The 26,741-nt window shown below is 38.6% G+C and overlaps 2 protein-coding genes across 3 annotated transcripts; both read left to right on the forward strand.

Annotated features, from left to right (window-relative positions):
* The first annotated feature begins 94 nt into the window (after window positions 1-94).
* mybpha (myosin binding protein Ha) lies at window positions 95-13,886 on the forward strand. 2 transcript variants are annotated; one of them, XM_033969339.2, is made up of 13 exons: window positions 95-348; window positions 1,969-2,031; window positions 2,311-2,445; window positions 3,140-3,307; window positions 5,327-5,415; window positions 5,502-5,697; window positions 5,921-6,060; window positions 6,840-6,999; window positions 8,063-8,199; window positions 10,450-10,636; window positions 10,747-10,803; window positions 13,465-13,495; window positions 13,787-13,886. In XM_033969339.2, exons 1-11 carry the CDS (start codon window positions 147-149, stop codon window positions 10,779-10,781), a joined length of 1,512 nt encoding a protein of 503 aa, XP_033825230.1. In that variant the 5' UTR covers window positions 95-146; the 3' UTR covers window positions 10,782-10,803; window positions 13,465-13,495; window positions 13,787-13,886. The 2 variants fall into 2 exon arrangements, with proteins under 2 accessions (XP_033825230.1, XP_055079107.1); XM_055223132.1 differs by lacking the exon at window positions 1,969-2,031 and having other exon boundaries at window positions 13,787-13,884.
* A 3,611-nt stretch (window positions 13,887-17,497) lies between these two features.
* On the forward strand, window positions 17,498-26,692 carry LOC117373322 (hemicentin-1). The gene is made up of 18 exons (XM_033969296.2): window positions 17,498-17,576; window positions 17,662-17,694; window positions 18,167-18,460; window positions 19,376-19,636; window positions 20,028-20,318; window positions 20,453-20,716; window positions 21,350-21,643; window positions 21,810-22,082; window positions 22,286-22,552; window positions 23,018-23,308; window positions 23,616-23,891; window positions 24,634-24,745; window positions 25,125-25,282; window positions 25,373-25,474; window positions 25,763-25,825; window positions 25,985-26,044; window positions 26,131-26,199; window positions 26,279-26,692. Exons 1-18 carry the CDS (start codon window positions 17,546-17,548, stop codon window positions 26,338-26,340), a joined length of 3,201 nt encoding a protein of 1,066 aa, XP_033825187.2. The 5' UTR covers window positions 17,498-17,545; the 3' UTR covers window positions 26,341-26,692.
* Window positions 26,693-26,741: the final 49 nt, after the last annotated feature.

A 26,741-nucleotide genomic window follows, 5' to 3' on the forward strand; every position in this document is an offset into this window, starting at 1 on the left:
GTGGAGAAGGTAATAGGCCAGAGTAAGAGGTGGGTGGAGTTCCGTCAAACCCCACCACATCACAGGTCTATATATATGACTTGGATCTATGGGAGACTCACTTCACAGTTTCCTCCTGAGGACTAGTTGTAGCCCACAAAAGAACGATGTCAGCACCTGAGGCCGCCCCCGAGCCGGCTCCCGCCGAGGCCCCGCCCGCGGATACCCCTGCACCAGCTGAGGCTCCGGCCGAGGCTGCCGCTGAGGCCGCCCCTGAGGCCGCCCCAGCAGAGCCAGCTCCTGCAGCCGAGGGAGAAGCACCAGCCGCTCCCGCAGAGGACGCTCCTGCAGCTGAGGCAGGGCCGCCAGGTACAAAGACGGGCCCACTGAGGAGAAATCCACTCCAGAAATACCTAGACTACTCTTCTCCTACAGCAAGTAGACTAGTGAGGAATTCAGTTTGTGAGAATTGAAATGACTGAGTTTAATATTGTAGTAGGCTTCCACAAACACAGAGAGGTCCAATGGTACATTTCTCATTAAGTCTGTGACGAGCAAATACCAATAGCTCACACTATTTTGGTTGAGGTTTGCATGACTGCTGAAGACTTCACTTAACAATAATGGAGCAGGTAAGTGGCATAGAATGTTTCCTTTAAATTAAATTTTGACCAGTGGGGAAAAAGATAGGTCTTACCCTACTGTACTCAAGAAGATTTGAATGCACAAGAGGTAAGTCAAAATTATAGGGTAGCCTATATACATTACAGATGCCAGTTTACTGTAGTTTGTAAATATAACCTAAGATGTCTACGTTTGATCCTGGCATCCTGGCTTTTTATAAGTCAGCTTTTGATTTTTTATATATTCCATCCCAGTTTTATGTCATTACCATGCATAACATTTTTAAACATTGCTATGATTTCTTCAGCATTTTAAAAGGAATCATTATTTTTACTGCAACAAGTTACATCTTGTCCACCTCCCATAAGCTCCATAAACATTGACCCATTGGTAATTTGATTGACAAATACTTGGTTGCTTTGGGTGGTGAACTGTGACATGTTTCTGCTATTGCTAACTTGAATGTATAACCCTAACTATAGCTGAAGCTGCAGCAATCGAGGAAGGAGCCGCTCTGACAGATGTGGCAGCGGAGGGTAAACACACTGCATGAGGGATTACACAGATACACTGCATGCGATGCTTCTGGACCTGCTCTCTCCATGTGGCTCTGTCACTATCTCATCATCATGTGTGTTATTATACATGTATGCATGGGACAAGAACCAGTTTAAACAGTTAGAATTTTTAGATTATTTGATAGAGACTGGAAAGTTGATAATCAGGTGAAACACCAAGGTGCAAAAGTGTAAAACTGTAAATCTTCAGTATAACTTTTAACTTATCAGATGCCAAATCAAGTACAGCAGCGATACTGTGAGTTCTTTGGTCAAGGACACTGTTGAATGTATGTGTTTATTATTCCCTTTTTGTAAATGATGTGTCATGTGTTGATTATATCTGTTCATAAACCACTTCTCATGACAGCTGTCCTGCTGTGCTGCCTGCTTCAGCCACAAACATTTCTTGCATGATTAGCATTATAATTTAGCTTAACCCAGTGGTATTTTTAACACCAGCTGATGCCCCAGTAGCTGATGCCCCAGCGGCCGATGCCCCAGTGGCTGCTGAAGCTGCAGCAGTGGAGGCTCCCACTGAAGCTGCAGAGGCCGGGGCAGCCGAAGAAGGTGCTGCTCCTGCAGCAGAGGCTCCTACTGAGGGTAAACAAGTGGCAGGATAAAGACCCCCTCTGCCACTAAGTACAGTGCACATAAACCTCGACAGCTGCAAATGTTACATTCACTTTCACATAGCCTGGATGCTCCGGATATATCTTTTCAAATGGATATCTACATTGCTAACCTAACATATGCTATTGCTTCAACTAAAATGATTGTTTTGCTGCTTATCTAATGCTAGCTGAAGCTCCTGCTGAACCTGCTGTTGTTGAGGAGCCTCCTAAGGCCCCCACACCCCCACCTCCTCCAGGTAACATTGATGTGATGTTGGTCTAGTAGCTTGTCCATATAACTTCAAGTCTGCATTTAAGACTAAGAGACTATGTCTCAAACAAAAAGTTAGACTGTCATGTCCAGAAAACATTTGCCATTAATTGATTACAAATACATATATATTCTCATTGTGAAAAACAAGTGTATCATAAACCTTGATTTACTCATAGGTTTATCTGTTGAACAGCACTTTTTATTTCTGTGCCATACAGTGATTTACTTAGACTAATGAACTCTACTTCTACCTCTGCTCCAGTTCCCACCAGTGCTCCCCTGGATGTGTCTGTGGAGGATGTGAACGACAGCAGTTTGACCATAAACTGGGTGGCCCCGGAGACCATCGGGGACTCAGGTCTGGATGGATACACTGTGGAGTACTGCAAAGATGGGAGTAAGTCTAGATTGTGTCGTATGTACAGTATGTGTCTGCTGCACCTGTCCCATGGGTGTCACAGGCCATATACACTCATAGACTTACAGGCCCGTATACGGCAGGCTGCGTTTCAACCAACTGTCACTGAAGCGGCTCCCACCACTTTTAGACAAGCCTCTTCTCCAGATGAGGTTTCGGCATGGCAGCCAAAGTGTACTTCTTGTGTCCTGTATGTTTGTAAACCTGTGTCGACAGATGATAAACCACTTAACATGAGCCATTAAAACGTGCTTAACAGGTTATTAAAACTTAGCATTGTAAATATTTTACTAAGACGGCATAGGTTCACAAATGGCACAGACTTATCAGAGATTCAAACTTAATAATCACCTTTTTTATTTTCAGTCCACAAACTATGGCCTTTCAAATATCATATCTGGTGTATTACACTTTACAAGCGCCTTGTAAAGTGCAATATATAGCAATTTACTAAAATCTATTAAAAGATACAATAATAAAATGCTAACCTCAAATAGTATTCTAAAACAGAATTGGCTTGCAAATAATCTATTAAAAATACTACCAGGGGTGCTTACACCATAAACCAGCACTTTGGGTATGTCTAATAAAATAAACATAGTTAAATGTGTAATATGCCTTTCCTGTTATTCTTGTTAAAGTTGTCCTCTAACTGGCTTCCTGACTCCCACAGCGACAGACTGGGTGGTGGCTAACGAGGAACTGACCTCTACCACCCGCTACTGCATAAAAAATCTGACAGCGGGTGACCTCCTGCATGTGCGAGTGGTGGCTGTAAACGCAGGGGGCCGCAGTGAACCTGGAGCCCTTGCTGCCCCTGTGCCCATCCGTGAAGTTGGTGGTGAGTAGCTACTGCCACTATAACACCTACAGGGACTAAAATACAAAAATGCACCATGGCTAGATAATATGAGAAAAAACTGAAAATGAAATAGTCTGATCTTGTTCAACAGAAGCAGTGATGCTGAAGTATGTTTGTGTCACAATCAATACAAATAAAAAAAATATAATTTGAAGGGCTAGACTATGTAAATCAGCACAAAATTACATTAAAATAATATTACATGGTCAGAGTTTGGAAAATGTATACACTGTGTAGCCTTATGTTGATGTTTACTTGTGTCAAGGTGTGATTCAATTTGTTAACCTCCAACCTCTCTATCAGGGTCACTGATGATGGTTGCATCCTGGGACCTCTCCTTAAAATACTCAGGTTGCATGTGGGGTGGGATTAACTGGCCGGGCTTCAGATAGACTGAGCAGACGTTTGCACATAAATTCTAAGGTGTCGACAAGGCCTTTCATATAGCTATAAATCAACCTCTCAACTTTGTCTGTCTCACGTCAACAGCCAAAGCAAATTTAAACAAAACCAAAAAAATAAAAATAAAGGAAAAAAAAAAAGTAATTTTATACATTTTACCTTTTAATGTAATATTATAGTGTTTTTGTTAATGTGTTCCTTGTGCCATTCTTGGATTGTTGGATTGAGTTAAGGTTAGAGTCGAGTAGTTTTGTCTTATGCATTTGATATTTCCTTCCTCCTCTGTAATTAAGTTTCTATTACTGATGTCTCTGTAACATCACATTTGCATCATATGTTTGTTGACCTGATGTATCCAATGATCTATTTTGAAAAACCTTCTTTCTGTTTGGGATTTCTAAACTCAGTGATCAAATAGGAGACCGTGAAAGATAAAACTCAGGCTGTAATCAAACCGGGTGGTCAGCTCAGGAGAGCTGAAACTGAAGCCTAATTGATGGATTTCGAGTGGCATGTCAGTCAGTCCGTCTCTGTCCTCAGAACACGGGTGCACATTGTACAGTGAAAGCCCCTTACAAAAATCCCTTTGCCCAGAAACAGGGAGTGAGAGGAGATTGTTTGCAGGGGCTTTTGTTCAACAGCTCTTGGCCATTGTTGGGAGGTGTGATAATTAGAGCAGATTAGTGTTTGAGCCAAGGTGGGATACTCCACTGGACTAGGAGTGTAGAAGTTGGATCAAATCTAGCGAGCAGTATTGGAGTGGCTTAAAACATGAAAACGGGTGAGACGGTACAAGTATATGAATGAACTTTAATGATGGACAGGAAGGCAGAACACAGAGTATATCCCTGCTGGTTTTATGTATCCGGTAAGCCCTCTGAGCTTTTGAGACATTTGCTGCTTATGCAGATACATGCAAGTGATGCTGTTCCTGGGATTTAGTGCCTAGCCTCTGCTAAACCACTCAGTAGAGTGACTAAAACTGTACTCACAAACAAAGTCCACGTCCCTGCTTTACATTTACATCCAACCTGAAACACTGATTTGTTGCTTGCTGTTTTCTTCTATGTCTGGATCTCTCAAAGTGATGACATATTACTGCAGCTTCTACACACATGACACAAACTAACACGTGTTGGAGTTTGCCCAAGACATGCACGTCATCTTTGCTATTTTAGGAGCTGTTTCTCCTTCATCTTTAGCCTGTCTGCCTGGATACTGGGTCCTATCTGTCACATAAAGTTGTTAAAGCGCACATCTGACAGTGTGAGAGTTTGTGCTAATTACAATAAATTTTATCCGAGTCACTTATAATTAAAGTAACATTTATTTTCTTTGGCCGTTAAGACCTTTTCATGTCAGCCAAATCTTTTTGCATAGCGTTCATACTGTTTGTTGACGGCAGGCACGCATCATGTATCTCATGCCAGGTAAAGGTATCTGGAGCTGTCAAAAGGCTGACTGATGTAGATGTATACATAGATGATGTCACTTGGTAAAAATGTAATGCAATACATTGAGCATGATCGTGTCAGGTGAATTTTTTGGAGTAGGTCACTGGGTAATGGATATCATTTTAAATGTCTTGTTTTTCAGAACGCCCCAAGATTCGCATGCCTCGCAGTCTCCGAGCTCGCTATGTCAGACAAGTTGGAGCACAGATCAACCTGGTCATCCCCTTCCTTGTAAGCAACATTACAAAAGTAGCTCCAAATAAATATACAGCATTACATCATTTACACATTCATTTGTCTGTTCTTGTGCACTTCAGGGAAAACCAAACCCTGTTGTTACATGGCTGAAAGATGGGCAGCCTCTGGACACTAAAAGAGTGAATATCAGAAACAGTAACAAAGACAGCATCATGTTCATCCGCTCTGCTCAGAGGGAGGACTCAGGAGTGTATGAAATGACCGTTAAAGTGGACAGCTTTGAAGACAAGGCTGCACTCACACTACAGATTGTGGGTGCGTATAACTACAATAAAATCCATACACGTATATCGTCTGACATGTTTAGCATACTTGAAGACTGCCAAAACTTTAGCTAGAATATTTACACTGCTGACAGTCACTCTTTGACCTCACAGCATTTGAACCAGCCACATGCACACTATAGGGGACACTTATCATGCCTTGACACCTTATGTTGAAGCCTTTGTGTAAGAGTGTGGTCATGTGCTGTGCTTAGAGCTGCCTGGACCTCCAGCCAGTGTCAAGTTGGTGGACACCTGGGGCTTCAACGCAGCTCTGGAATGGACTCCTCCCAAGGACAATGGCAACACTGAAATCACTGGATACACTGTGCAGAAAGCAGACCAGAAGACAGGGGTGAGACAGGCCACCATAACACCAGATCAAATAATAAATAAAAGAGACCAGTCGGCCCAATGAACATTAAAATATCCCATTTGCACACGTGTTTATCAGTTCTATGCAAAGTTAAAAAACAACATTCAGTGGCAGAAACTTGGGCTGCCAAAATGCCTCATATTTGTCTGTAAAGCTGAGTGGACCTATTTAGTTGATCATATTTACTGTTATGTTGGCTCAGACAAATTTCAGCCACTCATCCACCATGCCCCTTAAAAAAATGTTACCTTTTTGTCCATGATTGGGTCCGCACACTTTTTTATTACAATTATGGAAAGCATATCTGCATGTCTGATTGAATAATGCCACCTCTTTCCATAAACCTGGACCTGTATATTAGCATTTTGATCTACTATAGAAATGTCAACTGCCTTCAACCTCAATTTAAACAGGGTATTTTTATATGATAAGATAAGATAAGATAAGATATGCCTTTATTAGTCCCACAGTGGGGAAATTACAATCTTGCACCACACAGTTAAAGAACAGAAGGAAAATGGTACATGTAATAAAACAAGATAATAGATAAATAGCTTAAAATAATAAAAAAAAGACTTAAAAAATAAACTAAAAATAGACTCTAATGTAACATCTCCGTAAAGTGACTTGAGTATTGAGTTATAAAGTTGCACATTGGTGATACTGTGGAATCACAAAACAATATAGTTCTATATTTTACCTTTTGTTAAATGCCAATGTCCTGTCATTGAATATACTCTGCTTTTACCTGTGTTCAGGAGTGGTTCACAGTGTTGGAGCATTACCACAGACTCACGGCCACTGTGTCAGATCTCATCATGGGAAATGCTTACATATTCAGGGTCTTCTCCGAGAACAAAGTGGGCAAGAGTGAGAACTGCGTCACCACAAAGGATGCAGCCCATATCCAAAAGACAGGTGACCCACTGTACACCGCTGCATGTCTATATTCATTCTTAGAGATAGGTACAGTTACATTTACTTAAAGGGCCCATATATTTTCTGATCTATATTGTTTCCTCATCACAAACATACCTGGAGTTGTGTTTTGTTTCATTCACACATGTTTAACACATAAACCCTGCATATTTATTTTGAGTTCTTCTCTCAAACAGAAATCACACTGCCTATCTCTATAACTGAACTAAAGGTAAAAGGCAGGTGTTGACTTGAAAACTACTGCTTCATGACATCACAAGGTGGAACAGAACATTTTGAGCTTTGGAGATGCAGACTAATAATAAAGCATTACTCAAACATGTGTGAATGAAACAAAACACAACTTCAGGTATGTTTTTGAGGAGGTAACAACATTACAACAAAAAAAGCTCACAAGAGTCAATTTCTTGTAATATAGGACCTTTAAGTAACATGCATGATCAGTCTTCTGAGTAGCTTTTATTAATGATTCGCTGCCCTCTTCATGACACTTGAGTATGTGTGTGTGTCTGTGTATTTAAAGTGGGTTACCCAGGAGTGGAAAGGATCTTGGCTTCACACACAAGTGGCAGTTCATTTGGCAGGACTTTGCTCTTACTAAAATACATCTGAAAAGCTTTGTCAACATGCGCACAGTCGCCAGAGCCAATGTTGCTCTTCCTTTCACTGTTTGTGCATAGGGCTTTTTGAGAACACATTCAAATTAGTCAATATTTATTCAGTCCCTACATACTGGTGCCATGACAGAGATGTGGTTAACTTTTTCTTTCCACAACCAAACAGTTGGTAGGGGTGACAATGAATTGAATTTTAGTGAACACTGAGATTAATATGGTATTATTTATGTTCAGAAAATCAATACTGAAAGCCATCTTATTTGTTTTTTTTATTAAAAAAAATTTTACTGACAGGAAAATTGTGCTGATCCACATGAGGAAAAAACTCGTGATCAATTTTGCGTCATATTTCTGAGCCCTAACAGTTGCTCATAAAATTGCTTATACATTTGTTGTTATAATACTGTTACTTTCTTATGTTGCAGGTATTGTGTACAAACCACCGGAGTACCCTGAGCATGACTTCAGTGAGGCCCCTAAGTTCACCACGCCTTTGAACGACCGTGCCGCCACCGTGGGATACACCACCAAACTGCTGTGCTCAGTCCGCGGATCTCCCAGGGTCTGGATTTCAAAATTACACTTTAGGATTCAAGTTTTTTACACTTTACATTTAGCTACATTTATGTGTTTTTAGTGCAATGTGTGTACTGGGTATTATTTAAAGCGCGTTAAGCCTCTTTTCCACTGGCATGGTTTGCTTGAGGCCGACTTGGCGTGGGCCCCTTCGGGGTTGGGGTGTGGGACCACCACCCGGGGAGCGTTTCTATTACAGTTGGCCCGGGCCACTTTGAGCGTGAGATAGGTCTAGCAATACACCCCGAGGGATGTGATGTGGAAATACAGCATCAAGTCTGCATTTGGTGAGACATTATTTTCTGTTTATATCTGCTTTCAGCCTTCTTGAGTCTGCGTTTTCTCTTGCCCAATCGTCTTGTTTCTTGTGTCGCCTTCACTAAAGCGATTCTCAGACGGGGCGGTACGGTTCACTTTAGACAGTGAAGACATGTGCGGCCCATACCGATCCACTCCAAAGTGAGCCAGTGCAAACAAGGCTTTAGACTACTCATTTCACTAAAATGTAGTTACCATAATCATAATTATAGATGTAGCTAAAGATCGTGCCTAGGTTTGACCATTATAAGAAGTTTGCATTTTGGGTGAAATTTTGTGTTTTGATGATGGCATAGACGGAGGAATTCCTTTTTAGATCTTTTTCTCCTTTTCAACATTTCTTTTGAAACTTTGAAACTGCTACTTGACTGATGTAAATCTATGATAAATATTTACCACGGGTCCTATCCCAGGGAATAATTAATAAAAGAAAACCTACATATGTACTTTAAGTTAGCAAGGAGGTGTTATTTCTGGATGTATTAGGCTACAAATAGGCCTACTTGTATGATTTGATTCTATTTTGAAGTTTACATGCTAGGCTTTATTTACCCAGATGTGTTCTTAACATGGGCCAACAGTAAATCGTTTTGCTGTGCAGTACTGTACTTCAAACAGGGTATTAATATCAGTGCTGTAAAGATCTTCTGAAGGGCTAGCACTGGTATGCCTGCATTCACCCACAGTTCTTGGTCATGGCTTCTTCAGTTAAACATATCTACAGTTGTGTGACCCAGACAGTTCAAAAGCAAGGCCATAGTTGAAACACAGTTCATTGTTGTTCTAGATGTCCTTGGACTATATGAGCACGTCTTTAAGTTTATGTTTAGGTTTAAGAGGGGTATATAAATGAAGAGATAGAGATCTAGAGGGTAAATACTTCAGTGCCATATGAGAAGCTAACAGAATCTTTGGGTGATTTGCTTACCTTAAAGTATGCAACATGGCCGATCCCTCATACAATGTGTTAATGACTCATCCCAAGCATATGCCAATGGTTACTTGGGTTTGAGAAGGCAGGCACAGTTGCTGATTTGCACCCTGTGACTGAAATAAGTATCTGTAAATACGGTAGTGTATGGAAGCATGGAACAGAAGCTCTATCAGCTGTTTGAAATATCTATGATAATCAGAAGGAGGCAATGACAAATAATGTGCATGTTATTACAAGTAGAGTTAATCTAGCTATATTCAGACTTGAGAACCATCACTTTAAGTAACTGTGATATGCTGATAAGTTGTCTTGGTGGCGCAGATAAACAGTCGCATTAAAAACCGTGTTAGTGAAGAGTCCCAGAGGAGAAGCAGATAAGATGCATGGCTGTGGTCCTGTGCTGGTTCAGGAGAGATTCTGCACATCTACATCTATATATATTTGCCACTTACCTGCCATACCATGGGCTTTCATCAGTGTTTCTGTTCATGTACATGGTATGGGGTGTATGGGGAGTAAATGAATTATGGACAAAATTGTGTCTTTGAGCATCAACAAAAGCTCTTTTTAAAACAAATGCTTTATCATTATTTTACTGCTAGTGTTCACAGACAAGGACATGTTGTGACGAGCATTAAATGACCTCAAGGCTTTAAAATTAGTAAATAATAATAGTACACTAGTTTGATACTGCATTAGCTGAAGTGTAATTCAGATGCCGGGCCTTAAAATTCCAGTGGGAGATCCGCAAGTGTTAACCAACCCAGTGCAGGACATACCCAGGGAGGGATGGGGCTATAAGGTTACCCTCTTTTCTAAACTGTTATATTGACGTAATAGAAGGGCAATTAGCAAGATTAAAATTTACTACTAAATACACTACTACTTGGTTTTGTACCTATATTGTAACTATAAAAAGATTGAATCAATGGTTTTATGAGGCGTTAATCCTCGGTTCATTGCCTATTTCTTTGTCTCCTTCAGCCCAAAATTGAGTGGCTGAAAAATCAGATGATCATTGGAGACGACCCAAAATTCAGAATCCTGTCCAACCAGGGTATCTGCTCTCTAGAGATTCGAAAGCCCTGCAGCTTTGATGGCGGTGTGTACACCTGCAGAGCAAAGAACGAGCAGGGAGTGGCTACTGTGTCCTGCAAACTAGAGGTCAAACGTACGTAAACAGCCAAATGTCGTAAAGTCTTAATTGTGTTATTTTCATAAAGTCCTAATAAAGGGTTACGTGCATATGTGCAAAATGACCAGATATTCTTCTGTTCACAGAGGTCATACTCCCAGATGCTGAGAAAGGCAAATAAGCTGAAACATGACATTTTCAAGGTGAGTGGATAAATATGATATTCATAATGGCATTGCCTTAAGTCAGCTTTTCAGGTATTACACGATCATATATTTACTTTAAAGTCAGTGATTCTCATACTGTTTCTAGTTGTGCATGCCTTGAGGCTTTCGAAGACCAGTCCCGTACTTTGACTCACAAAAAAAAGCCAAAAAATAATAAAACGAAGAGCCATTTTCTTTTTTTCAAAAGTTTCTTTGCATATCCCTTAGGTTGTTACAGTTTGAGAACCACTATATTATTAAATTCCAACACCAAGAGTGGAGTGTGTGAAGTTCAGTGACCATATACACAACTATTACATTTATAAACAATTAGTTCCTACATACTGCCACCAAAATGTAGTTTGTCCTGGTCCCAGCCTAGGCAAATACAAAGCGTATCTCACTATAATAGAAAACCTTTGCCAAAATATGTTACCAATTAATTATCAAATGAATGGTTGGGACACAAAGTAACCCTTTCCATTTGCTCCTGTCCCTGAATGCTACTTTTGGACACTGCTAATGTGGTAAAGATTAATGGTTGTTGATTTGAAATTCCAATTTTGATGTTTTTACAGCTTAAATAGTCTATTTATAGCTCCAGACATACTGCTGTTTGGCACTGACACTTTCATAAATGCTCCTGAAACACTTGAGTATAGTCTTTCACCAGATGGCTGAGGGATTTCTGCATAGTGTAGGTGTTCTACTGCTGACAAGAGGAAAACCATTAAAGTCAGAGTTGGTACTTAGAAGAAGACCTTTAGATAAAGTTGTCAGAGGCATAGGCCATAGACTACTTAGGCCTGAGTAAAGGGCATACCAGTCATCTCTTTTATGAAACACTATATCGCTTCCGGTCTTTGTTGGACTAGATTAGAAAGGACTCTGGACACGTTAATGAGACAATCCTTTCTTACAGAAGAATCTGAATTTTGTTTCTATAAATGTCAAACTTTTACTCTAGCTTTGTTAAAGGTGCAGTGTATAACTTTTCTGGAGGGAGGGTCAGCCTCCAAGGAAATATTATGGTTTTACCTGAAATGATGTATAGTACGGCATTAATATATCCTGCTTTTATTCATTTACAGACCATAACATTTCAGGCAAAGCAATAACATTTCATTGGAAACAAGATTAAATTACTGTCAAAGGAAGGGACTATATGTGCGTCTAGTTTGTTTTGATGAATTATGTATGTACTTGTATAGAAATAGAGATTTGATTATACTTTGAGAACACATCAGAAGTAGAAAGGTGTGAATATCTTTTAAATCTGGGTTTAACTGCCTTATTATGGAATGTTGGACATACTGGACCCAGCTCTGTGGAGCATCAGCAAAAGTGAAAAGTTCAATGGCCAGACATCAGAACTGTGCAGTGGAAACATAGAAGGCTGTTCACCAAACAGTCAGTTAAACCACTGGCTCTGTGCTGCAGTGTAGAGTGGGCCACTACTGCGTTAGTTTCACCTTGACCACAGACTTCCTTTCTTTTCTGAGCTGTTTTACATAAGCACATTGGGAGGATGCAGTTGTTGGGCAACACGCATACTACAAAGTTGTCCTTGAGAGTATGGTCAGAGATATTTGTTAACACTGCTCTTTGAATGGGGTCAAATACCAACCTGTACGCCTTTAAATGGGACTTGGCACTTGGCGGCTGAGATCCCAATGCATCCTCTCTGTGTTTTGATGCACCCTCACACCTGCAGGTCCAGCTGTCCACTTAGTGTACGATCAGGTTACCAAAATGAGATATAGCTGGAACCAAATGTTCCAAGTGTTGTAAATCTGTGCAAGTTCCCTTAATGCTAAACGTCTTGACCAAGGCCAAGTCTGAATAAATGGACAGGATTTGCAGCTTGAAAGAATCTACCATAAGTTTGTACCTATAGTCAATATGCAATGGGAGCTAAGATTTTATTCTTTTCACCCTATTTTTAATCCAAAATCAGGCAAATATTTGTATGTGGTTTTGGCATTTATATAATTTATTTCTTTATATATATTTTTGCAACAATTGCTCCATGTGACAAATAAAGTGGATCAAAATCTATTTTTATTGACCTTATTTTTTATTTTTTATTATATCATAGCTTATGTTATTATTGTTTTATTTTGGACCATAATACTGAGCAAGTTCCTAATTTGTGAATTTAGTTCTCTGACAATGGCAATAAAATGTATTCTGATTCTGATAAAGGTTCTCTCATCTCTCAAGTAAAAAAAAGAGCATCTGCTGTGAAAACGATGGACATAAAAATTGTTTGCTAATTTAAAGCGCTTAAGGTGTTTGTCAAGTATTTCCACCAGGATGCAGGCTACATCCATACATGGGGTGACCTGTCAAGGGGAAAAACAAGGGATTAGTCTAGGGGGTGCCTGAGGGAGGAGGGAGTAGCCGTGATGTCAGTGCTGCTCTCCACAGCTTCTAAAAATGACTCTAGATGATCACACTCTTCACATTACCCTGAGTCGACAGGCCCAAAGCAGTGCCGCATAGTGGGTGAAGAGGGGCAGAAACCCAGTCCTATAATCCCCAGTGGAAAATGCAAATATATACACAGCAGGGCAAAACTGAGCAGCTCATTTAGCCTGCTGTACAAGAAAATCATGACCAATAGGCTATTAACCGCCTCTCTAATTGTCTTTCTAGGACCATTAGAAGTCCAAGTCTTATTTATAAGGTAAGTTAATGAAACAGTTATACTAAATCTTTTGATGCCTTTTGCCAAAACAACATGACTCATTGGGACAGGAAGAAAAATTCATACTGCATTTTAATGAAAAGAAATTAGTAAAAAAAAAAAAAAAGACACCGTGCCTAGTTAGCCCATTAAACCTTAACCAATGTGGCCCTTTTTAATGTTTTCTTGCTTTGTCACATTTTTATACATTTTGTATTGACGATACACAAACTAAAAAAAAAAAAAAAAAACATGTAGCTAAATTTCCTTCCTCTTTTTCTTTTCCCCCAGTGTAACCGAGAATGAATGACAGGAGCTGGGTCTGTATGTGTGTACATTAGACATAGGACGGACAGAGAAGAGCATCTTTACATCAGTTTTCACAACAGGAAGACCTCCCCACTGCAGATGTCCAAAAGGAAATATCCTCAAGTTTGTCTCTGTCGGACGTTTTTAGTTCAGTTGGTGAAATGTATGTTAGACTAAATGGAAAATATTTGTCAATGTTGTTTATGTTTGTGTTATACTTAATAAAACACTAGCCTATTTCTTCAAACTGTTTATTAATACTATCCAGAAGATTGCTTGTCTCCCTGGAAATGCTACACGTGGGCCACATGTTACTTTAGACAGGTACTCTACTGCCACCAAGTGGCAACCATTTGAAGTGCACGAATAGGAAATAAAAAGCAAAGCAAATGTTCCGGTTTAGACAAGTTGTGTTTGTTGTGTTTGGCTTGAATCCAACTGATAAGGAGTGATTCAGGTGATGAAACAAAAGTAAGAAAAAATTTACAAGGTTGTTTGGTCCATACAGGCCAGATTTCAATTTTCCAAATTACAAAAATACATTTGGGCCTATGTATTATTTATTGTTTTTGTCCTTATTTATATAGAACCCAATGAGAGTACTTAAGCCGTGTCCTAATTCCACTGAATCCTTCAAAGGCCAATACCGTAAGGCCATAAATGGGACAGGTCTAGTCCACGGAGCTGCGACCGTCACTCAGCAACCGAGACACGCTGCTAACGCTAATGCTAATGCTAACGCTAACGCTAATGCTAATGCTACCCACACGCACCATGCATATTACGCACATGGATCGATTAAAAAGATTACGCTCTTGTGATCAAATAGTCGCAATAGTGAGCCCGAGATATCAACAAATCTCATCCAAATCTTACGGAATGGCGGAGTTTACTCATAATTACGAGTTTTAAACTCATAATTACGAGTTTTAAAACTCCTAATTACGAGTTTAAAACTCGTAATTTCGACTTTCTGTGGAGCTTTTATTTTTTTTTTCATGGCGGAAACGGGCTTCCATAGGCTTCCATAGTATGTCAGTTGTGTTATTTTATTTTATTTTTTACTGCGTCATGTGACAAATTAATTATATTTGTTAAATGTGATCAGGTGGATTACTACTGCTTAAACATTCTTTAGTACATGTGAATGACTTGGTTATTATCAAAAAAGACATCAACTGTCACATCTCGCAATGACTCAAAGTCAGCATAGATAGAAACATCATCAGAACACAAATTATCTAGTGGTCATTATAGACATATTGTATTTTGGTCTTATAACATTCTGCTTCTTGTCACACGCTTCACATGTGAAGTACAAATCTATTTTCTGTAACTGGAACATTACCATGGTCCACTTCCTCAATGATAAAACTGTTTAGGTGCTATTCAGCTAAGATTAAAAGAAACTACCGGCTCTATATTTAAATAAAATATTTTTTTAGTTCTGCAAGAAATTAAACCTAAACTGTACAGACACTACACTATTAGGGCACATAAGGGACAGCAGCACACAGCATGGGCCTTGATAGAACCATAGACGCCCCACAGGGCTTCTACAGGCTTGACCACCTCCTCCTCATTGACTCTGGACTGGGGACTCAAGTAGCACTGTTTGTTGCACAGTGGGATAATGGGCCTTATGTTTGGTCAGTTGAAAATCCTGCACTGTCAAAACCTATAATGACAAACATGCAAAGAATGTTAGAAAACTATTACAGGTTAGGCTTTAATTAGGTTCACACTGCATGTCATAAATATTATTCATATCTACCGGCCATTTATATAAAGACAGTTAAATTAAGTTAGCAACAGTACACATTTGATAAATGCTTATTTTTTGATCATGAGTCATCTTGCAGTCCTCATTATTACTACAGATTTCAAAGGGCAATGCAACATATCCCATACCAAATGAGTGGCAGTCGTCTGTATTGGTAGAAGGTCAGCACACCTCCAGCTTAGTGTTCACATTATTGTCATCTGCATTTGACCCATTTCACGCATCACCTGCATCTTATTAGCCACTAGTTCTGTGACCCCAGCAGTGTTTCCTATCATACAGGAGGCTGCAGATGAGCAAAGAAAATGAATATCAAACATTTTAAACTGTTTTCTCATGATTATACTATTAGGTCTGGTGGACTGAACAGACAGACGCAGGTATCTAGTATCTACATCAGTGTCAGCACAAATCTGTTAAATGTCCGTCATAAATCTGACCAGTCCAAACAGTGTTCTATACTCTTTCATTTAAAAACATTCAGGGATTGTCAAAAGCAGATAAATCACATCATTAAATGTGTCAATTGGAGGCTTATATTGTGTAATTCACATGTAAATATTTATTTGAATAAAGTGATACTTCACAACTGCACAACAATGTCATTTAGATGTTGGCCGGAAATTATTTACATTTTTAGTTGTCCCACCTTTATGTAAAGGCAAACATGTGCCATTTTCCATAATTCTGATATAAGTGCCATTTGAATTGATAAATAAAAAAAATTAATAGAGGAATAGAAATTAAATATGGGGCAGCTAGTAATAGAAGTTTTGTATCAAGGTCATCAGCTCTGTGGACTTCTTTGGGTCTGTGAAGCGGAGTGTATTTAAGACCTCCATGTAATGAGGGTCAGAAGGATCAGAGGGATCAACATTATTATCCAAAGCATCTCACGCAGAGTTAAAATGCGCATTAAAAGCATCACATATTTCCCCTTTAGAATTTACAATAGCTGTTAGGTTTTGACATGAATCTTACTGTCCTCCAGAACTTTCCCAGATTTCCATGAGTCTTTGTCAGCACAGACATGAAGTAAGAAGGTTTTGTTGATAAATATCTATTTAATTTTCATTATAATTATTATATTATAATAGATGTCTGGTAAGTATAATCTTATAAACAATAAACTGCCATTACTTTATTGCATAAATGAACAATCATAGCCTAATATACGTTCCTGTTTTGTTGTTCCCTAATGCCATAGGACAGATTGTGGTGTGAGCACGTGAGCTGGAGGGCATGTCACGTTGTCTCAATGTAAAATGTTTACCAGATGATCAGCTATTTTTGGTATTTTCATTACCTATCTATCTTTTATATACCCAGAGCTGTGTTCAAACAGACTAGAAAGGCTGTGGAAACATTTCCCACAGTGAGGTAAGTTAGTTGGCTTATAAAGATCTGGCCACTGTTTTAGGTCAGACTGTACAAGCTTTAGTGCTCACACCATTTAAAATGTAGTCAGTATCACAAAAATCACATTATTAATATGTGATTCTGATTAAATGATCAGGGTGATGTTTTTTGGGTTTTTTTTGCCTTCCTGGTGCACTTTTCTGGAATGTGGGTAAAGCTGTATTTCATCAGTTTATTTTATCATTACAAATTATGCTTGTTATCAAATATTTAAATATGTTATTATTATTGAATTATTTAAATTTCTTGGAAAGTAACTACTGGATGTTAAATTTTCAAAATTGTGACTGTATTTTTCTGGATATACGGCAAACAAAAGAGTTATGAAATTCGAACATTAAAAATGCGGTTGACTGATTTCCTGTGACAAAAAGCAGAAGAAAAAGAGCCCCATTGCCGACCTGAGCCAAGTGTCTACATGAAGTTGTCACACACGCCTCTGCGGCCGCCTTTCTATTTCCTTTTTGTTCACACAAATGCACCTCCAGCACATAAATGCCAGCACTCAGCAGCACTGTGTCTGAGAGACACAGAGGAAGATGTGGGTGTCCAAAGTAATCTTTTTCATTTGTAAGTGACTATATATGCATATATGTCTATGTCTATATTACATTTAGAAGCGGTGTCATTAAAATATACATATTTTCTTTTTCAGATCTTAGTACTAGTTGTACTGCTCAGGAAGAAGGTAAGAAAAGTGCAAATATTGACCGGCTGTTGTTTTTATTCTGCTATAATGGCAAAATACATCAACAAACTTAAATAAAAACAATGAAAACAATCTTGTTTGAGAAGTAAAGCCTGGATTTGTATCAGGAACATGACGTTAATCTCGTGTCTGGCAGTTCCTGTCATAGCTGTTACTTCAGTGCATTTTATTTAGGCCTTTATAATAGGACGTGACAGACAGTGATGGGGAGTACACTTCATACGCTCAACTATTGTATTTTTAAAGTAAGTAGGTATCTACCCTTTGAATAAGTCTTCCTGCTTAAGGATAAAACCCACATGAAATATAATGAGCTTGTATCAGTTGCAGTATACACAGTTTTGTGACACTCATTCATTGCTTTTTGAACCATACATTCTGATGACAGAAGATAATATAAGATAAATATTCATGGTTACAGCAAAGTGAAGTAACTTTTGTTCTATTTCAGCTCTTCCTGTGCCTAACATGCATCTGCAGTCATCGTGGTTTGAGGTGTTTCCGGATGAACTAGTAAAACTAAGGTGTAACATTAACAGCAAGGACTGGACCATTACCTGGTACAAAGATGAGCAGGAGGTTCAACCTTCAGACTCTTCTGTCATTCTGTCTGAGGATTCCCAGAGTCTGACTCTGAATGCAGTAGCACAGTCACAGAGTGGAAAGTACAGCTGTAAAGGCAACAGCAAAACCAACGCATCTGTTAGCACAGCACGCAGTAATGCACTTCAAATTACTGTTCATGGTAAGCCTTTGAATAGGAAACAATTTACTTGCTTAATGCACTGTTGATCCAATTCACTCTCTATATGTTGTCTATATGTTTCAAAGACTTTATGAAACAAACTATGGCAATGTTGTACTTACATGCAAATAATTTTACCAGTACTAATACTATTTTTGGCATTTTTTATACAAAATTACACCAATAATAAACAAAGCTATTTTGCTGGCTGTAAGAGAAAAGCTGAAGCCGATACTTGGGTATCAGTGGGAAGGTGCAGAGCGTTATTTGTTGGTGAATCATTCACAGTTAGATGTCCGACCAGTGCATTGTCTTTGTTGTAGTATGTCTAGGATCTGAGTGATAATTCCATATTTCCACATTTGTTTGTGTCGACTCTGCAGGACGTTTGAAGGCATGACAATCCAGCGAACAATTACAGTTAAATACCATTTAGATTAATTGTTCTTAAAGTGGAAGTGGTGTAGTCATTTGTTGGAAAATATGTTTATTATTACCTTTTTGGATGTTAAGTCGTAATGGCAGCAATATTAAACTGTACGAAGTGGTCAGTGTTTTTCAGCAAAGAATATTTGGTGTTGTTCATATTCTTGGGGATCAGTGGTGAAAAGTGATGAAATACAAAAGCAATAGTGCTGTACATAAGAACAATTTTAGAAATCAGGGCTTTACTTAAATACATTTTACATTGGATACTTTTTCCTGAGCAGTTCCTCTGAGGTGCACAAACAAACTAAACAAACAAATAAGCCACAACACTTCAAGTCTCCAGCTATGTTTCCTCCATCTGCTTCCTGTATCTAAACTTCACAACCTGTATGGCCTCTCCTCAATTGTAATCTTTCTTTTTTTAATTTTTCATTGCAAAAATAAATACCCTACATATGTTTTTTTTGTTTGTTTGTTTGTTTTCAGATACGCCTACACTCACACTGTCCAAAAATCCTACTCCAAACAGTATGTATGTAGGGGAGACAGTAATCTTCACATGTGATGTTCCCCGTCTTGTTGGATGGACATACAAATGGTACAAAGATGATGCAGACATTGGCCGCACGGGCCCCACTCTGACCATTGTTCTGGAACTGTCGAATGGAGGGAACTACTCCTGCAAAGCCCTCAGAGAAGACCGAGTCGTACCACTTAGTAGTAAAAAGATCACACAAGCAGTCAATGGTGAGATTCAATGAAGCTTTCAATTATACAATATCAATATTTAGTTATTTGTTTTACATGTAAAACCCCACTTTTTAACCTTTTGGACAACATAAGCATGTTTTTGTTCTTTTTGGATATTTTTTATTGAACTGAAAAAGTAGAAAAGCATGCTTCCTTGCTGTGAACTGGCTTGCATTGCCACAAAGTTGACTCTTACTTGGCCTGGAGGAGGGCACCCACCTGCTCCATGGAAATGTTGTTCCTTTCCGCAGTATGCCATAAAAAGTATTTATCTAATTCCAAGGAATCATATGAGGTGACATGCCGCCTCCAGAAAGTTATGCTGTGTTACTTTTTTAATTGCCTGTTGAATTAACTTTCATATTTGAATGTATTTGCTCTATTTTAGATATTCCTGTCCCAGAGGTGAAGTTACGCAGTTCATGGACAGATGTATTTAAGAATGAGAAAGTGATTCTGGGGTGTGAGACTGGTAGCACCGACTGGAGATTCTTGTGGTTCAGAAATGGACAACCCCTCACTGGAGATGATTCCTTGAAAATAACAGGGGAGGAGGGATCCACTCTTCAGATAGTTTCAGCATCACTGAGTCATATGGGGCCTTACACCTGTAAAGCCCAACACAAAAGCAGGACTGTCAACTCCACACTGAGCCAACCACTAGTTATTTTAGTTTATGGTAAGGAGGTTGCATTCACATTTTGGAGTTTAATGATGCCGTGACAAGAATTCCATAGGTTATAATATAATTGTCACATTGATCCAATTTATCAAGGAAGACATATACTATAAACCAGATGATCTCTTTTTCAGAAACCACACCTAAACCCAAACTGACGAAAGAGCAACAGTACAACCCGATGTATGTGGGTGAGACGGTGCAGTTTATTTGCAGTGTTGATGTGGCCTCTGGGTGGAGGTTTAAATTCTTCAAAGATGAGAGAGAGATCACCGTCAGTGACTCCAGTATCAGTATTCAGCTCAGCCTGTCTGATGATGGGAAATACTCTTGTAAAGGGATGAGAGGAGAACACACTAATACAGACAGCAGTGACGAGATTACCGTGACTGTTCTTGGTATGTATAAAATAATGCTTCTTGTGTGATATCTGGAGCTGAACCATAATTCTCAAAATAAAAGACAGATTCTTGTAGAATGTGAAAGAAATAATAGGCTATGGTTGCATGTGTAACAACAATTGGGACATGACCAGTGGTTACAGGTTTATTTGCAAGTTTTGTTATGAGTTTTTTGGTTGAAGTGTGGTGTGACTACTTCTGGTCTATTCTGTGCATTGCATTCGAAACAGGATGTTGTGGTGTAGCTCAGAACGAGAAAAGGATGAATGCTGTGGATTATTAGAAGTGGCAAGCAAAGACAAAATGATAAAAGTTATGAAGTCATGAATTGTGTAAACAAAAATCCTAGTTAATGATGCACTGTAATTATTAGAACTTTTAGAAAACCTTTGAATTCTGGTTCAGTTTTGGTTCAATTGGTGCATTAAAGTATAAGAAAAAATATTTATTATGTTGATGATTGATTATGGAATACATGTATAAAATTGTTACACTTCAAAATACAAAATTTACCATAAATCATTTAACTTTTAAAAGACAACAAACTTTTCAAATCCTACTAAAGTTACTGAATATACTGACCCAAACAGAATGCTCTTGTGGTGCTAATGTGGTGACTGCCTGTTACAGAGGTCCCTCTCCCAAAGGTGACCCCCCTCACCTCTTGGCGGGATGTGTTCCCCACTGAGACGGTGGAGCTGGGCTGTGAGGCGTCCTCTGCTCCTCAGGACTGGACTTACCAGTGGCAGAAAGATGACAAGATGGATCACCAGATTAGCAGTGTGTCTTTTGACTCAGATGGTGCTAAGCTCTCCATCAGCTCTGCTTCAGCCTCACATCAAGGCAATTACAGATGTAAAGCGACCCTAAAGAGCAGGAGTATCATTACCTCTTTTAGTGCCCGACATACTCTGTCGGTGTATGGTACGTTTCTTTTTTCATTTGTGGAATACTGAACATTGTCTGAGTCTAAGGTAGTGGTGACTACAGTGTGACTAAGACTAAACTATGACCATACTGAATGGAAATACATTTGCAGTTGCAGTTTGTAATTCTCAAAGATGATTGTGAATGATTTTCTCCTGTCTAGATCAAAAACCTCAGCCCACACTGGTCCAGGATCCAGACTACTCCATACTGTTCCCCCGGGAGCCAATGAGGTTCCACTGTCACATCAATGTGTCAAGTGGTTGGTCATTTGTGTGGTACCAAAACAACAAAGAACTCCAACCCAGACAAGGCACATATGAAGTCACTTCTCCTGATACCACACATTCTGGGTCTTATACCTGTAAGGGCAAACGAGGCAAGACCCACAGCTTCAGCACTCCCATAAGTCAAGTTAAACAAGTTGAAATAAGAAGTAAGTTTGACAGTTTAATACTATAACTCAGGCATAACACCATGAACTCAGTGTTGTTATTATTATATACAGAACTGTAATTTCGGTGGACATGTTTGATTTGTGATATTGAGTTTAAGGCAAGGCAAGGCCTATTGAGTTTACTATGTTTTGACTGACACAGCAGATGCAGTTAAATGTCTTATGTCTATCTTTGTGTTTAGAGGATATACCTGCTCCTGTTCTATCCCAGCAGCCTGATGTGGACAAGGTGTACCTAGGAGAGCTGGTGATGTTTAAATGCAATCTTAATATATCATCAGACTGGGAGTACCACTGGCTCAAAAATGGACAGCCTCTATCAGTTTTTAGTAATGCCTACACTATAGGCAGTGCAACACATCAACAGAGTGGAGACTATAAATGCAAGGCCAAAAGAAGAAAAACGCTCTTTGAAACAGAAAGTCTGCCAAAAGTCATTAATATTTCTGGTAAGATTTGATATATATATTTTGCATTAAAGTGTGTTCAAGTTTCACTGCAATAATCCAGCAACTGAGAGTAATAAATCAGTGTTCTAGCCATCATAAGAGAAGACACTTTGTCCTTTTTCAAAATTCTGTGTTCACTGAATCTTCATAATATCGTTTTAGATTTGTCCAATTAGACCTGCCATGATAACACATATACAGCAAATAAGTAGCAGAGTGTACCAATAATTAGCCACAGAAGGAGCTTATTTAACCCTCGACAGGTCTAAAAATACCCCAGATCTCCCCACTTTTGCAAAGAAAAAGTACTCACTAGAAATATTGAGGCCCAAAATATACGATAAGTCAATATACAGTAGTAGACAGTAGTAATCATAATCACAGACTTACTTCCAACATATGATTTTGTTTGTTAGGGTGTATTTTTATCGAAATAAATTCTTTTTTTTTGACAAATTTGTGTAGATATCCCTATCCCCTCTGTGAACAACTTAACTTCATGGTTGGATGTTTTCCCGACGGAGACTGTGAAGTTGCACTGTGGGATGCAGAATGGAGCCTCTGATTGGATTTACACATGGAGCAAAGACGGACAGCCGATCAAACATGAGGACAACATGAAGATAGACAAAAATGGTAGCCTTCTGACCATCCTCTCCTCTGTGTCACATACTGGAGAATACAGCTGCATGGCAAAACACAGGAAGAGACCTGTCAGCAGCACTTACAGTTCGGGGATAAGACTTGAGGTGTATGGTGAGACTCTTTAAAATATATCATTTTACTTAAGCTTGCCCTTTATTGTTTTAGAATGTGGATCATTTGCTCTTGTATTGCAGTTACATTGAGGGGTAATTGTGAATTTTTTTTACTGTTGTGATTGGTTGAGGGGGCAGTCCCTTAGCTTATAGAAGGGGCTGTCCTCATGCCTGAAGAAGTTCAGAGGGGACTGCAATGTTGTACAGTACTAGTAAAAGTGAACCAAGAGTGAGACAGTGTGTGGGAGAGTGTGCACTGATTAGAATGAGCAACCTCTAACCAACTCATGAATATGTCCTTACAGTTGCCAAACCCAGTGTTGAACTTGTCCAAGATCCTGACTTCACCATCTTCTACACCGAGGATCCAGTGACTTTCAGCTGTGGAGTCAATGTGTCGTCAGGATGGGAATATTTATGGTTCAAGGATAATCATATTATCAGTCAATCTGCACCAAGCCACACCATCGCACATGCTTACACCTCACACACTGGGGGATACAGCTGCATGGCCAAAAGAGGGAAAGGAGGGACTGTTTTCCAGACGGATAACAGTAGGAGTGTGAAAATTGAAGTAAAAGGTATATTTTTAAGTTCATTCCTTCCTTTAGTTCTAGTTTAGTATTGAAGGTCCTATATTACACAAAATTGATTCTTATGAGCTTTGAACCATGTTATAATCTTGTTACCTCATCCAAAATATACCCGGTATTGTGTTTTGTTTCATTCACACATGTTTGAGTAACCCTTTACTACAAGTCTGTCTACATCTCCCAAGCTCAAAATGATCAGTTCCACCTTGTGATGCCATGTAGCTGTAGTTTTCAAGTTAACAGCTACCTTTTACTTTTAGTTCAACAGACACGGGCAATTTCAGAGCTGAAATGATCCAAATGATGCTAGTGAAGATGTATGGAGTTTAAAAACACAGTGGAGCTCTTCCTGTATAACAACATGCCATCACAAGGTGGAACAGTGTTTTCCTTTTTAAGAGAAGAACATATCCTAAATATGCAGGATTTGTACGTTAAACATGTGTAAATGAAATAAAACACAACTCCAGGTGTGTTTCTGATGAGGAAACATTATAACATGTCAGAAAATAGCATAATATAGGCCCTTTAAATTAGAAGTTTATGAATCAATACAGACTTTATTTATTTGTAGAGATTAGTTTAGAAAGATCTGGTCCCTAGTGCATAGTTTGCCTTGCTTGTAATATTCTATCCATTGCTTTAAGGTTGATTTCTAGATACTTTTAGGTGTTTATTGATTAAATATGAATTGTTTAACATTGTGTAATCTGTGTTTTGTATTTTACAGAGCGCCCATCAGCATCTATAGAACTCCTAACAGGCTGGTCTGAGGTGTTTTCCACTGACAGTCTAGTGCTCAAATGTGAGACAGAAGACAGTCATGACTGGAATTTTGAATGGTACTAAAACATGCTTAAAATGCTAAAACATGCTTAAGATATACTTTGGACATTACAAAAAAGGCGTTTCTTATTCTGCTGTTACTGTCCCTTCTATGTAACATTTTTTCACTGAGACAAATCTAACCTTAAACTGCTTCATCTTCCATCAAGTTCAGAACAACTTGTGGTCCTGTGTACGGCCTAAAATATACAAATATAATGCATCTTACTGATTTCACCTGTAATAAGCAATAATGTTTGAAATATTTACGCAAACATGGTCAAATTATATGCTTTCAACCAGGCCAATGCTTTATAATAAAAGATGCACAACACAACACACTAAAGAACACCGCAGCACAATTGCAATATATGTTTAAAGTTTGTTCTCACGCAGGTTTAAAGGAGGTAAAAAAATTGAGCAGCTTTTATCAGAAATGCATACAATCACACCACAGAATGACCCAGACCAAAGCGAGTACATGTGCCAGGGCAACCGCACCGGGAGGCCTTCTTACACCAAGCGCAGTGAACCTCTGAAAACAAACAATCTCTGTAAGTCTCTCTTTATATGAATTTGAAAAATGTGCTATTTTGATTGTCTATTGTCTATTTCTTTTCTTTTTTTTTTTTTTTTTATCACAGTGCTGAAGAGGAGAGTCCTTCTGTCTATTTCTGGATGTCTAGTGTTTGGCCTTTGTGCTGTTTTTCTTGGGTGTATTGTTCTCAAAGTCTGCCACAAGCCAGGTTTCACTTCCTTAAATAATTATTATATCAAAAACAGAACTACGCAATGGCTATTTGATTATAGATCACAGTTATGAACAGTTATCTCATATAAACAATACATAACATTAATTATTGCATTATTTAGTATGAAAAACAGGATCCCACCAAGTAGTAAAGCGTGTCTAATAAAGTGTCCATGAAGTTTTTAGTCATAACTGATCTTTATCGCATAAATTTGTAGGTTATGTGGCTTATCTTTGTATTAAAGGTCTTCTTGTTTCTTCTTTTTCTTTTATTTATGTCTAGCTGTTGACCAAGAGAAGCCAGAAGAGGTTGACCTATTTCTAACCAGGGCAGAACTATCAAAACGTATGTCGACTGAACAGTAGTATTTTGTCTTTCAATAGCTTCTTCTTCCTTTTTTGCCAGCCCAGCTTAACCAAACAACTGCATATGATATCTGTTTTAGTATATGAAACCACCCGCACTTTGTTCTCAATAGTTTGTTCTCGTTTTACTTTTCTACAGATGCACCAAATCCACTAATTGAATATGTTACTGATGAAGACCTGAAAGAGATTGCTAAAGGTAATTTTAAGTGCATTTCAACAAAGATAAAATAAAATAGAATAATGTTTATATATTTATCTTTGTTTTGTTCCCTTTGCACACAGACGCTGATGAAAAGGGAACAATAAGCTGTGAATCAACACTTTTGCCGATAACGTCTAAAGAGGACGAAGGTAACTAAAATGTAGAGTGTTAAGGCAGAGAGAATAAGAACAACTGAAATAGTTTCTTATTGAATGTGCTCTTTTTCAGCCACACCATCTGAGAGCAACATTACAACTGGGAATGGCGAGATGGTTTCATTTAAACAATGATTTATACTGAAGTGGTATGTCATAGAATATATAGGCCTGCAGACCGTTAATGTAAATATTACAGTACAAAATAAATGAATAAGTTAACAACGCTTGAGTAAAGACTTGGATTATGTATCTGTATATTATGTCAGCAAGTGGGGTGTGCTAATATTATTCATTCCTGTATGTATTTATGCAGTTTACTGAATGCTTTGTTCATGTATATAGAACTATATTTTGTGTGCCGCACTAAATGTAGCAGACAATATGAAGGGTAATGTAGACTTTTTTGTATTGTAATTAGAACAGAGACCAGGGGTCAACAGATATGAATTACTGCTATGTTTTGTATCTGATCTTTATTTTGAATATACACTCACACATTTAGTGAGTGATAGGGACTTCAGGAAACATGAATT

Source organism: Periophthalmus magnuspinnatus, chromosome 7 (assembly GCF_009829125.3).
Source record: "Periophthalmus magnuspinnatus isolate fPerMag1 chromosome 7, fPerMag1.2.pri, whole genome shotgun sequence".
NCBI classification, from domain to species: domain Eukaryota; kingdom Metazoa; phylum Chordata; class Actinopteri; order Gobiiformes; family Gobiidae; genus Periophthalmus; species Periophthalmus magnuspinnatus.

Bases quoted from the DNA above. Each gene is read 5' to 3' on its own strand.
- mybpha (XM_033969339.2), top strand. From the start codon at position 147: ATGTCAGCACCTGAGGCCGCCCCCGAGCCGGCTCCCGCCGAGGCCCCG. The intron at 2,032-2,310 runs GTAACATTGATG...CCTCTGCTCCAG, and splicing joins CACACCCCCACCTCCTCCAG to TTCCCACCAGTGCTCCCCTG. The intron at 3,308-5,326 runs GTGAGTAGCTAC...CTTGTTTTTCAG, and splicing joins GCCCATCCGTGAAGTTGGTG to AACGCCCCAAGATTCGCATG.
- LOC117373322 (XM_033969296.2), top strand. From the start codon at position 17,546: ATGTGGGTGTCCAAAGTAATCTTTTTCATTT. The intron at 18,461-19,375 runs GTAAGCCTTTGA...GTTTGTTTTCAG, and splicing joins ACTTCAAATTACTGTTCATG to ATACGCCTACACTCACACTG. The intron at 21,644-21,809 runs GTACGTTTCTTT...TCTCCTGTCTAG, and splicing joins ACATACTCTGTCGGTGTATG to ATCAAAAACCTCAGCCCACA.